Raw genomic sequence first — 13,860 nt, 5'->3', positions numbered from 1 at the left:
AGGCCTTCAACTTATTGTAAGTTGCATAAAGGTCCAGGCCCATAACCAGGGGATAGATAATGAAAATTTATTTGTTTTGACTGCTTCGACCAACAATACCTAGTCTACCCTTAAAGGCACAATATAGACAAGAGACAAAAAAATTTCCTTAAAAGGTACAATGGACGGAGACAAAACATTTTATAACCTAACAAATCTGAACCCGGAATTTCCTCTTAAATAGAAAAGTCCCTGCACTGATCCAGCAATAAATAGACAAGTTGTTTACCATGACACTGAATACAAAACAATAATGCTGTTAGGTATAGTATAGTTAGTTAACACAGTCAGTAACCTGACAGAAGTCAGACGTATACATATCTTCTTCCTGGTAAGTACAATCTTTTTATATACATTTTGCTTTTTTTCACTTTTTTCAAACCAAATTGTTTTTGTCATATTTGTAATGCTTAGGCCTACACATCCCACTTACCAGTTTATGCCACTTACACCTGGAATTAGCCAAATTTGTTGTGTTGGTAGAAAAATAGAGCAATTGTATAATTATTACCCTAATAATTATGATAATAAATCCCCAAAGAGTTCCACAGTTAAGTGTGAACAATTTTAGGTTAAACAATTTTAATTTTAATTTTAAGTAAACAATTTTCAATTTTAAAGTGTAAATAACCACTTGCTCTCTCTCTGAAAAGAGAGAAAGTGGTTATTTTTAATTATTTTGGCTTAAAATCAAAAGGAACCTTGATGGCATTTTCCGAGTCATTTTTTACCAGTGAAACAGTAACATAATTAAAATTTGATAAAAATTGTACATTTTGGCTATAATTCTCTTCACGCGGGTGTCGACTGCAGACGAAATGTTTCAATTTTTTTTTAATTCAAAAATTTCAGAATTATAAGTTTTCATGACCATATTTGGAATCAGCATGAAAAATGCATTAGAATGAGTACAAACAAGCCTAGTATTGGTTCAGTAGTTCTTAAGATAGCTCTTGATATTTTGAGAAAATATTTCAAAACTTAAACCTTTTCTGTTGAAGCGCATGGCTAGCACGCAGAGCATTAGGGATATACTTATGCTTGATTCAAAGGTGTGGGAAGATACTTTGTTTAGTGACACAGTTTCTCTCTTTTATTCCTTACAGAACATTCCACCAATACTTCAATATAATTGGGAAAAGAGAACCATTTCCTCTTGATGAGAGCAGCCAACAAAAACAAGATGGCCGCCATCATCCTTGTCCTATCCCTGATCACCATCTGCTCTTCGGTACCTATACACAACAAAGACGTCTGTCCAACAGGATGCAGATGTAGTGTCCTGCAGGAACCCTCTTCAGCAACGACTCCTGCAATCTTTGACCAGATTGATTGTTACCATGGTTACCTGATGACCCTTTCACCAAACTCAACATTATGTGAGTCTTTACCTCCTGTACGACACTTTCACATAAATTGTGCAATCAACGACACCATTGATGGTGCTATATCTTTGGCAGATATTCCCCTTGCTCATCCATCCATCGTGGAAACGCTATCTTTTACATACTGTGACATCATAACGAAGCAAGAATGGCCACATTTTAATTTGTCTCGCTTGATCATGCTGAAGTCATTTGAGATTACTCACAGCAACATTACTAGCTTTGAACTTCGGGTATTATTTCAAAGCTTACCGTGCGCTAATCTGGAAACCATTCGTCTCTCTGATATAAATACCGGGTTAGATTCATTGATGGAGAATTCAGGAAAGGACAATCACGAGATGACAACACCAGAACCTGTCTACCAGAATCCCTGTTCCTCACATAACATCACCTTACTGGACCTCAGCAATAATGGACTAACACATCTTGATTGGTCAATTTTCCCTTTTGTCCATGTGATCAAGACTCTCAACTTGGAAAACAATAGTCTCTCAAATCCACCATCATTACAAGAATTAACGGAGATCGAAATGATCAAACTAGCTCACAACAACATATCCCACATTAAGCACAACTCCTTTATTGATCTTCCAAATTTGAGAATCATCAATGCCTCCCATAATATGATCTCTGACCCCTATATGAATTTATCAGGAACACCAAACATAAACATTGTTGACTTATCCTATAATGGCATCATGCATCTCACAGTTGAGTTTTTCCAAGAACTATATGCAGTTGAAGAGTTATACCTATCACATAACAGTATGTTAGCAATAACCAACACTACCGAGTACTACACATTCAGCTTCTGTCCACAACTACGCATCGTAGATTTGTTGTTCAACTTACTCGTAGAGATTGATGATTCGGTTTTTCGCTATCTTCCAAATCTGCACAAAATCGATCTTGGCAACAATTTGATCACATATATATCACAGAATTCATTTTATCAAGTCGGGAGTCTCCAGCATCTCAACCTTGCAAACAACAGGTTTACCAATTTTCAGAAGTTTCCAAATCTAATCACTGTCGTTGATGTGGACATGTTGGGAAATCCCCTTGACTGTGATTGCAACATGGGTAATGCAATTCATTCTATCGGATACAATGAAAGTTTATATTCAAACTGGCCGCACCATGTAGATTTTGCCAATCAACATTTTTTGAATCACACCTTGCTATTCTGTAACGAAGCCCATGGTTATGGTTACTATCCTTTCCCTAGACTTATATTTGTAGCAGATCTACTCGAATCTCAAATTCAAAGTAATACACTATTTTTCGTGTGTGATTACCCTGAGCGTTGTCCATATAGATGTTCTTGCTTCGGGTACGAAGATGCATCACGAAAGAAATTCATCACGGCTTGCCCACTGCGATACTTAACCGAAATCCCAACAAATATGTATAATGGAACTACAAATCTTGAAGTTTTAGGTAATAGTATTCAGCGTATTCCATCCCGTATTTTTGCAGATTTAAATTGTCTGCAAACGCTTGATCTTATTGGGAACATCGTCACAATAATAGAAGATGACGCGTTCCTAGGATTAGGCTATTTATCTTTACTGCGACTGTCTTACAACAATTTACATGAAATAAAGTCGTCATATTTTGCACACCTAAAATACCTCACTCAGCTTGAACTCCAATATAATCATATCGCATATATTGATCAAGGTAGTTTTTCACACCTCAACTATCTAGTTCATCTGGATTTGTCTGGTAACAACTTTGCTTTCCTTCCTGACCCATTTCTGCAAACAAAATATATAACGTACCTAAGACTGAACAATACCAATCTAGTAGAATTACCAACTGTTTTCATCGGAAAGAGCAATATCAGTGATGACAGTACATACCGAGACAGCTGGCTACCACACCTATATCTTCAAGACAACCTGCTGACCACCATTCCTGAAGGACTACTTGATACCAGCAACATGCTTCATCCATGGGTAAACATACTCCTCCACAACAACCAACTCACCCATCTTCCAAAACAGTTATCCAAAACTAGAAATCCATATGTAGACGTACTTACTTTCAGTAATAACAACCTGACAACATTATCTGAAGGAATATTTGATAACTTTCAATCCAATATTTCTATTGATTTGCACGACAATCCATGGAACTGCAACTGCAGCTTATCATGGCTTCCCAACTTTTTGGCTGGGAACAAATCACGGATACGTTACCCAAAGGCAGATGAATCTGCCATATATTGCGATGTGATACTGGGTGAAGCTAAGCATGTACCTTTGCTAAACTTAACACATGACCAATTTTGCCCAGCAACTAAACCATTGGGTGCTGATGGAGTCATTTTGATAAGCGCTAGCAGTAGCATGGGGTGTCTACTTATAGTGGTTGTTGTAGGAGCCATTGTGGTATATCGCAAAAGACGATACATCCGCCAGCATTTACGTCACTATCGTATTCCAGGATTGGCCCAAATTCCACCTAAGGAATATGAATATAAGTACGACATTTTTATTTCTTATGCTTCACAGGACATAGACTTTGTACTGGAAACACTGCGCCCAAAGTTTGTAGAGGAGAAGTTCAAAACATATGTGTTTGAAGTTAATAGTATACCCGGTACAAACCAGTTGGAAAGTGTACAGGAAGCAATTGAGGGCGCTCACCGAATTGTACTCGTCATAACACAAAATTACATCAACAATGAGCAATGCGCAGAGTACGAATTCAATCAAGCATTGATACAATCAATGCGAGAGCGTATGGACACTTTACTCATTATTCAGTTAGAGAACCTTGACCCGGAAGTGGTTCCGATAAACATAAGGGAATATATGGGGAAGAAGAACTGGATCAAGTACAGGGAAATGGACAATGCATTCTGGGATAAAGTTTTCGAGCAGTTACCCAAACCGCGGAATGATTTGAAGCCTGATGCTTTGGATATCGCTCTTCAAAATCTGCCACCTGCAGATGAACCACTTGAAGCATAGACATTGTCATGGGTAGAGAGTGGCTTTTTTAATCAACTTTATAGGAGATAGGGGCAGGGCATACAAACCTATATGGGGTGTACAGTGAGGAGATAGGGCAGGGCATACAGACCTCTATGGGTGTACAGTGAGGAGATAGGGGCAGGGCATACAGACCTCTATGGGTGTACAGTGAGGAGATAGGGGCAGGGCATACAGACCACTATGGGGTATACAGTGAGGAGATAGGGGCAGGGCATACAGACCTTTATGGGTGTACAGTGAGGAGATAGGGGCAGGGCATACAGACCTCTATGGGTGTACAGTGAGGAGATAGGGGCAGGGCATACAGACCTCTATGGGTGTACAGTGAGGAGATAGGGGCAGGGCATACAGACCTCTATGGGGTGTACAGTGAGGAGATAGGGACAGGGCATACAGACCTCTATAGGGTGTACAGTGAGGAGATAGGGGCAGGGCATACAGACCTCTATGGGGTGTACAGTGAGGAGATAGGGGCATGGCATACAGACCTCTATGGGTGTACAGTGAGGAGATAGGGGCAGGGCATACAGACCTCTATGGGTGTCAGTGAGGAGATAGGGGCAGGGCATACAGACCTCTATGGGGTGTACAGTGAGGAGATAGGGACAGGGCATACAGACCTCTATAGGGTGTACAGTGAGATGATAGGGGCAGGGCATACAGACCTCTATAGGGTGTACAGTGAGGAGATAGGGGCAGGGCATACAGACCTCTATGGGGTGTACAGTGAGGAGATAGGGGCATGGCATACAGACCTCTATGGGGTGTACAGTGAGGAGATAGGGGCAGGGCATACAGACCTCTATGGGGTGTACAGTGAGGAGATAGGGGCAGGGCATACAGACCTCTATGGGGTGTACAGTGAGATGATAGGGGCAGGGCATACATACCTCTATGGGGTGTACAGTGAGGAGATAGGGGCAGGGCATACAAACCTCTATGTGGTGTACAGTGAGGAGATAGGGGCAGGGCATACAGACCTCTATGGGGTGTACAGTGAGGAGATAGGGGCAGGGCAAACAGACCTCTATGAGGTGTACAGTGAGGAGATAGGGGTAGGGCATACAGACCTCTATGGGGTGTACAGTGAGGAGATAGAGGCAGGGCATACAGACCTCTATGGGGTGTACAGTGAGGAGATAGGGACAGGGCATACAGACCTCTATGGGGTGTACAGTGAGGAGATAGGGGCAGGGCATACAGACCTCTATGGGGTGTACAGTGAGGAGATAGGGGCAGCATACAGACCTCTATGGGGTGTACAGTGAGGAGATAGGGGCAGGGCATACAGACCTCTATGGGGTGTACAGTGAGGAGATAGGGGCAGGGCATACAGACCTCTATGGGGTGTACAGTGAGGAGATGGGGACAGGGCATACAGACCTCTATGGGGTGTACAGTGAGGAGATAGGGGCAGGGCATACAGACCTCTATGGGGTGTACAGTGAGGAGATAGGGGCAGGGCATACAGACCTCTATGGGGTGTACAGTGAGGAGATAGGGGCAGGGCATACATACCTCTATGGGGTGTACAGTGAGGAGATAGGGGCAGGGCATACAGACCTCTATGGGGTGTACAGTGAGGAGATAGGGACAGGGCATACAGACCTCTATGGGGTGTACAGTGAGGAGATAGGGGCAGGGCATACAGACCTCTATGGGGTGTACAGTGAGGAGATAGGGGCAGGGCATACAGACCTCTATGGGGTGTACAGTGAGGAGATAGGGACAGGGCATACAGACCTCTATGGGGTGTACAGTGAGGAGATAGGGGCAGGGCATACAGACCTCTATGAGGGTGTACAGTGAGGAGATAGGGGCAGGGCATACAGACCTCTATGGGGTGTACAGTGAGGAGATAGGGGCAGGGCATACAGACCTCTATGGGGTGTACAGTGAGTAGATAGGGGCAGGGCATACATACCTCTATGGGGTGTACAGTGAGGAGATAGGGGCAGGGCATACAGACCTCTATGGGGTGTACAGTGAGGAGATAGGGGCAGGGCATACAGACCTCTATGGGGTGTACAGTGAGGAGATAGGGACAGGGCATACAGACCTCTATGGGGTGTACAGTGAGTAGATAGGGGCAGGGCATACAGACCTCTATGGGGTGTACAGTGAGGAGATAGGGGCAGTATACAGACCTCTATCGGGTGTACAGTGAGGAGATAGGGGCAGGGCAAACAGACCTCTATGAGGTGTACAGTGAGGAGATAGGGGCAGGGCATACAGACCTCTATGGGGTGTACAGTGAGGAGATAGGGGCAGGGCATACAGACCTCTATGGGGTGTACAGTGAGGAGATAGGGGCAGGGCCTACATACATCTATGGGGTGTACAGTGAGGAGATAGGGGCAGGGCACACAGACCTCTATGGGGTGTACAGTGAGGAGATAGGGGCAGGGCCTACATACCTCAATGGGGTGTACAGTGAGGAGATAGGGGCAGGGCATACATACCTCTATGGGGTGTACAGTGAGGAGATAGGGGCAGGGCATACATACCTCTATGGGGTGTACAGTGAGGAGATAGGGGCAGGGCATACAGACCTCTATGGGGTGTACAGTGAGGAGATAGGGGCAGGGCATACAGACCTCTATGGGGTGTACAGTGAGGAGATAGGGGCAGGGCATACAGACCTCTATGGGGTGTACAGTGAGGAGATAGGGGCAGGGCCTACATACCTCAATGGGGTGTACAGTGAGGAGATAGGGGCAGGGCATACATACCTCTATGGGGTGTACAGCGAGGAGATAGGGGCAGGGCATACATACCTCTATGGGGTGTACAGTGAGGAGATAGGGGTAGGGCATACAGACCTCTATGGGGTGTACAGTGAGGAGATAGGGGTAGGGCATACAGACCTCTATGGGGTGTACAGTGAGGAGATAGGGGCAGGGCATACATACCTCTATGGGGTGTACAGTGAGGAGATAGGGGCAGCGGAGGTGTACAGTGAGGAGATAGGGGCAGGACATACAGACCTCTATGGGGTGTACAGCCGATTTGATGCCTGATGCTTTGGATATCGCTCTTCAGAATGTGCCACCTGCAGATGGAGCACTTGAAGCATAGACATTGTCATGGGCAGAGAGTGGCTTTTTTAATCAACCCCGATTTGGGATCACAATTCATTGTATGGTAACCCCTGCTGTAATAGGATTCCAAACAGTGGGTCATGATCCCAAATGGGAGGGAGGGGGATCACAAAGCATTGCACTTTGGATTTTTCTGAAGAAGAAATCTTTAAGACAAAAAATACTTCTTGTTGAACAGTTTGGGTTTTCTTGAATTTGTACCCAAAAAACTAATTTCTCTGAAATATATTTCAGAATGAAATAAACTTAACATCAATCACATCAACACTGTTTACATAACATTAACATTATTTCCGCCCCAATAATTACTCAGGTGCTTCGATGTGCCTTTTACGTCACATTTTCCCCTAAATTAAGACAAATTGCAAGCAGGGAAAGGAGAGAAAAAGAGTTCATTTTCATCATTGTTTGTTTAACTCCGGGCTATTTTGGTTTGAGATCCCAACGGAATATCATCTTCCCATGATGCATCTGTGACACTGCACTAAATCACACATGTAACCTTGCTATACTGGACTAATGCATTATGGGAAGGCATGTTATTATCTACTGTGTCCCTCTCCTGTGCCTTTTGATTTGTGAATATAAAATGATGTCTTCCCATGATGCATTGATAACACTGCACTAAATCACACACAGAACCTTGCTATACTTGGTTTATAGAGGCACTAGAATAATGCATTATGGGTAGACATGTTATTCTCTACTGTGTCCCTCTCCTGTGCCTTCTGATTTGTGAACATAAAATATACATTTTTGACAGATTTCTCCAGTTCTAAGTGAAAACAGGACAAAATTTACTTTTTACCATCTAGATTTTAACTGAATTTGCAGCCAGGCTGGTATTGAATGATATCCTTTCTAGCACATCTCTGTTGTTTTTACACCTCCAGCTATCATCAGTAGATAGCAAATTTACTCACTCTTTTTGTTGATTTTACTCACGTTTACTCACAGTTTAAATGTGAATCCACACAGCCATTTGTTATGACAATGTGTTTATTTATGTGTTTATTAGAAAAGGGTGTGTTAACTATGATGACAGATTATATATGTGATTCAACAAAATATCCAGAATTAGGAAAATTATGAATTTCATATGTGACTCAACAAATCCAGAATTTGGAAAATTGGAAAATTTCAAGAAGTCAATAAATCTTTTGTCCTATTTGGGCATCTCATGATACCCAACTCTGGTGAGCATTATCAGTTTTGTTACATAGATTTTTAACAAGAACATGCTAATCTATCAAGGCACAGTTCTGTAACCCCAATACATTTGTACATTCATTTAATGACCTTAGAAAATTTGGGTACAAAAACTCATACTCTACAACTTGAGGTCAAATTTTGCACTATGAGTGTTTAATTGAGGTTATTGAACAATGCCATTGGGATGAGGCTATTGTGGTCCATAGTGATTGGTGCCTGAACATGTTTAAAGCAAAATCTCCAATATGTAACTTCTTGGCTGTTTTTTTTTCATATTCAAGGGTCACAAGTACATGAGGTTTTTCCTGCCCATACTACTTTTAAAGTTTTGAATCTATTAAAAGGGCATTTCGTGATCCACAGCATCATCCCCCAACTTTTCTAAAAAAAAGTTGAGATTTTTGTATCACTGGAAACCTCTGGCTACATAATGTTTATGTACAAAAAATGTCTTGCCGATTAATTCGTTTAGCAAAGATATCGTGAAATTTGAATTTCGTTCTGGTATACCAGAACGAAATTACAACACATGTCTATGGAGCAGTGTAATACACATAATCATGCATAACTCCCAAACGCAAAATTGGAATCAACTGAAATTTTGGGAATAAGCTTTTTTCGTGGATATCATAAAAAGAGGATGCTAGGATCACGAAATACTCCTTTAAGCATATCATGAAACTCAACTCTGGTGAGTATAATCAATTTGTTGGAATAATTATGTGATCAAAACTTTAAATATTAAGTGAAAATATTTCACTATGTGTAGAAGAATATTTTGAACTTAAAAGTTTCTAGGATTTCATACTATAGGGTCCACAAGTTCCCCCCTTAATACTTTTTATAATAAATCGAAAAATATTTGACGAAATGCAAACGTGTAAAGAGATATAAAAGATATTTTGTAATGATATGTCCTTTCTATACCAACCCTCACCAAGATTTCTTATCTACAAGGCTGCGTTCACATAGAAGTATACTATTCGGGTATACGGTGCACGTTTTGCAGGTACACGCGTATATAGTTAAATCGAGCAAGGCAATTTCATAGTACCGGGTCACATAAGGCTACGATCGTATAGAAGTATACTATTCGGGTATACAATGCACGTTTTGCAGGTGCACGCGTGTAGATTAAATCGAGCAAGGTAATTTCATAGTACCGGGTCACATAAGAGCTATTCGAAAAGGCCGTATACCTGCGTATAGTATAGTATAGTGGGAATCGCATGAGTTCGATTTTAGTGCAGCGTATACCGTCAAATTTTAAAACCGAAACCATATGTGGGCAAATTCATTTTTTTAATAGATGCACTATCTAATTCTGCACATTATGACACCTCATTGAATGCAATGTGAACTCAAGAAGTAAAGTTACAAGCATTTGATAAGGCGAAGAAAATGGGTAAACTGACATACTCGCTATTCGCTATACGAAATACGCTCATTCGATCAGGCTGAGTTCACATAGTATACTCCTATATGAACTCAGCCTGAGCGAATGAGCGTATTTCAGTATAGCGAATACCGTATACCGTATACTTCTATGTGAACTCAGCCCAATGCATGAAATGTATGATGTAGATGGTATGGCATCCCGGTATATGGCAGACACTGACATTTTCAAACTTATAATGAGTGCAAGTGATTTTGACAGTATTACTTCAATAACCAAATTCTTCAAGTCAGCTTTTGATTCACGTATGAACATGGACTTATAGATAATAACGAATTCCCCTTTGGGCTTACAGCAGCGATCCCCTGTTATATTTTCATTCCAGGGCTCAATGCACCGTAGACCTGAGCGCCACTATTAATATTGTCTATTATTATTATGACTAATTTATATTTCTATAATGTCTATAATTGTAAATATTTGTACTTGTAACTTTAATATTACAACTTCAATTGTAAATATTTGTATTTGTAACTTTAATATTAACTATACTAGTTTGTTTGGTGAATGTTAATAAAATATTGATTGATTGATATAAGTAGCCTTATTTGTTGTACACATATGGACCAAATTATAGCGTCACACGTCATTGCGTTCAGTCACAATGGTTCATTATGTAAAAAAGAGACCGTTTTTTAAAACAGTGTTAAAAGTGGCATCTGAGTCCATAGGAGTCAGATCTCAAACAAATACAGTAGGACAAGCCTAATTTAGCCTATTCATGTATTTGTTAAAGAAAACCTGACTGCTATGCAACTTTTAAAACGGCCTCTTTTCTTACACAGTCAATTAGCCATTATGACTGAACGCAATCATGTGTGGCGCTATAAATTGGTCCACAGGGGTAAAACAAATAGGGCTATACAAATCTTTTTACATTTTCATATTTTGTAAAATATTTTTCGACTTATTTTAAAAAGAATTAGGGTGGGGGGGAACTTATAAGTCGTGGACTGTATATTTTGACTGACCTTGAGTTGGGGGGTTGAAAAATGAAGATGGGAAAATGCATTCCACAATGCATTTTAAAATCTTCGCAAGCTAAACTACTATATTTTGCCTCGTGTCAAGACTTGGGGAGGCAATTTCCAAATTCACACAATATTCAAATTAGTTTCATATTGAGTGCAATAACTTTGCGGGCTAAGGCGTCAAACCTGACAGCTGACCTTTCTTCCAGCCCTCAAGGAAATTAAAACGGCAAAAAAAGGGAAAAGTTATGAATAATTCATGACTGTTTGTGGCGTACATAGAATGTACATGACATTGTGCGCAACTGTTGCTACACCTCTCTCCATATAGGAATACATTGCGATATTTTATCACTGCCAACATTCGCTGTTTTTGCGCTCCCTTCCAGGGTTCCCTTTCAAGTTGAATGATCTGATGTTAGCTTTAGCATATTCATACACGAATATGCTCAAACCATTCTGCCTGGAGTAAAAGCTAGTAAACAGGCCTGTACACTTGTTATTTCTTTCAAAAGACAAGTTGAACTCAAGTTTTTTGAGATATCATACTGTTTCCATTTTTAACAAATAGCAAATTGATATTTTATTTGGGGTTGGTGATTCAAAATCAACGAAGCAGGGAGAAAAGGGAGCAGTTCCCCTCCAGAATTCAGCAGTGCAATTATTCTGTATAATAAAAATGCAGGAATATAAATACCAGGAAACAAAACCAGCAGCAGTTTGATAAATGTTTTGACAGCCCGATAATTCATTTATCATCACAGAAGACTTTCCAAAGAATAACTTTGAAGTGACTGAAAGCAAAATGTATAAAATTGAAAATAAATGAAAGCCAAAATACAAGAGAAACAAACATAATACTTATTTTTCTTAACAAAGATTACTAACAGTGAATTACAAAAGAAAATCTGCTCACCAAGCCTTGAAATAAGCGGGCGCGGGGAGCAAATTTACCCTCGTAAAGCCACCAATTGCTCCTGGTCCTTGTAAAATTCACATGAACCAGGAGCAATTTTCTAAAATAAATTGCTCCTGGTTACAGTTTTGCACTTGATGCAGTCGTGCTGTTATGCTGTATTGTATATATGCAGAAAAGGATTTTGAAAATTGCTCCTGTTTCTTTAGAAATTGCTCCCAGTGAACCAGGAGCAATGTTCAAAACAAATTGCTCCTGGTTCCAGTCTGCTTATTTCAAGGCTTGCTGCTCACTACACTATATGAACCAAAGTTTATGCTTTAAAGAAAGACGTAAAGTTTGTAGAAGTTGTGCTTGGCATAGACCAGGGATGGAGTAGCACCGGGAGTAGAACGAGCCATACCATGATAACTCTCTCCTATTAGGCGACGAAAAAATATTGTTCTACAGGCAGATGGACCAACAAAATCTGTAATATTTTGTGATTTGGGGAAATACAAAAAAAAAATTTCCTGATATTTTCAAAATTTGGGTCTGCACTTTGGAAAATCTGGTTTGGTCAGGCCGTAGAACAGGGTTTTCTTTTTTCGTTGCCTTATGGGTAGTTGTTCAGGTTCCTAGGGGTAGATAATTTAAAACAAACAAACAAAATGATCTCACTACCGACGGAATAGTTCAATCCAAAGTACCAAATATTCAAAGGTCATACTATGAATGTACAAGCATATTGGGGTTAAAGAACCAGTGGCGGCTCTACAGGGGAATGGGGAAATGCCACCCCAGACAGAAGCTCTTCCCCAAAAAAAAATTGAAAAGAGGGGTGAAAAGCCACCTTTTAGCCAAAATCAGGTGCCCCGCCGGAGGCTATGCCCCCCTTTGCCCCCCTCCAGAAAAAATGTCTGGCGCCGCCACTGTAAAGAACTGTGTCCTGATGAATGAGCATGTCTGTGAAAATGATGCTATCTGAATTCTGAAATTAAACCAAGTATAGACTCATCCTGCAAATGATCTTATTTTATTTAATATGTTGCCATGGGACCAAATTTACTCTGTTGCCATGCCATCTTGCACTGATGGACTCAGAGCTACTCAGCCTCCAAATCTAATCTTTTAGTTTGCACTTTTAATGTTGCCATAGGCAATAGGAACCCAAATAATCCTAGGTAGAGGGAATATGGGTGTTTGTGACCTATATTTTGCAACATTTTCTGGGCACCCCCAGGGTGGCCCACCAAAATATTTGTCAAGTTTCAGCCCCCCCCCCCTCCCACATGTTGAAAATCTTTCTAAGCCAATGGTTGCCATTCAACTTCAATCAAAACTATGAACCAACCCCGGGGGGGGGCACATCAAAAAATTTTGGTGGGTATGCTCCCCGAATTTTGAGGTGGTGGGTCTTTGGGAGCTGATGGCGTGCAGTAAAAGGGTCTTCGGAGCTGCTAACCGGGCTGTGAACAAGTATAATGGTGTCTTTTGCTGCTGCGAAAAGCCAAAATCAAGGGTCTTTCTTGGCTTTTTGGCTGAAAATCGCCTGAAAAAACAAGAAATATGAGGAATGAGCAATTTTGGGTCTTTTAGAGCTGAAATTATCAAAATCAAGGGTCTTTCGGAGCTGTATTTTGGTCAAATATAGGGGTCTTTCGAGACTACGAAACCCAAAAGGGGGTCTTTCGGGGAGCATATCCGTATGGTCATTTGTGTTGAGGGCCCCCCCCCCCCGGGAACCAACCAGGCCTTAAAGGTCCGTAACCCGATCGACAGCATCATCCCCC

General features: G+C 41.1%; 1 protein-coding gene across 1 annotated transcript; it reads left to right on the top strand.

Annotated features, from left to right (window-relative positions):
* Positions 1-328: 328 nt before the first annotated feature.
* Positions 329-4,491, top strand: LOC140169815 (uncharacterized). The gene is made up of 2 exons (XM_072193117.1): positions 329-370; positions 1,146-4,491. Exon 2 carries the CDS (start codon positions 1,199-1,201, stop codon positions 4,406-4,408), a length of 3,210 nt encoding a protein of 1,069 aa, XP_072049218.1. The 5' UTR covers positions 329-370; positions 1,146-1,198; the 3' UTR covers positions 4,409-4,491.
* Positions 4,492-13,860: the final 9,369 nt, after the last annotated feature.

Source organism: Amphiura filiformis, chromosome 14 (genome assembly GCF_039555335.1).
Source record: "Amphiura filiformis chromosome 14, Afil_fr2py, whole genome shotgun sequence".
Taxonomy (NCBI): Eukaryota; Metazoa; Echinodermata; class Ophiuroidea; order Amphilepidida; family Amphiuridae; genus Amphiura; species Amphiura filiformis.
Note: the sequence above shows the minus strand (reverse complement) of the source record. Positions and strands in the feature narration are given on the sequence as shown.

Bases quoted from the DNA above. Each gene is read 5' to 3' on its own strand.
- LOC140169815 (XM_072193117.1), top strand. From the start codon at position 1,199: ATGAGAGCAGCCAACAAAAACAAGATGGCCGCCATCATCCTTGTCCTA.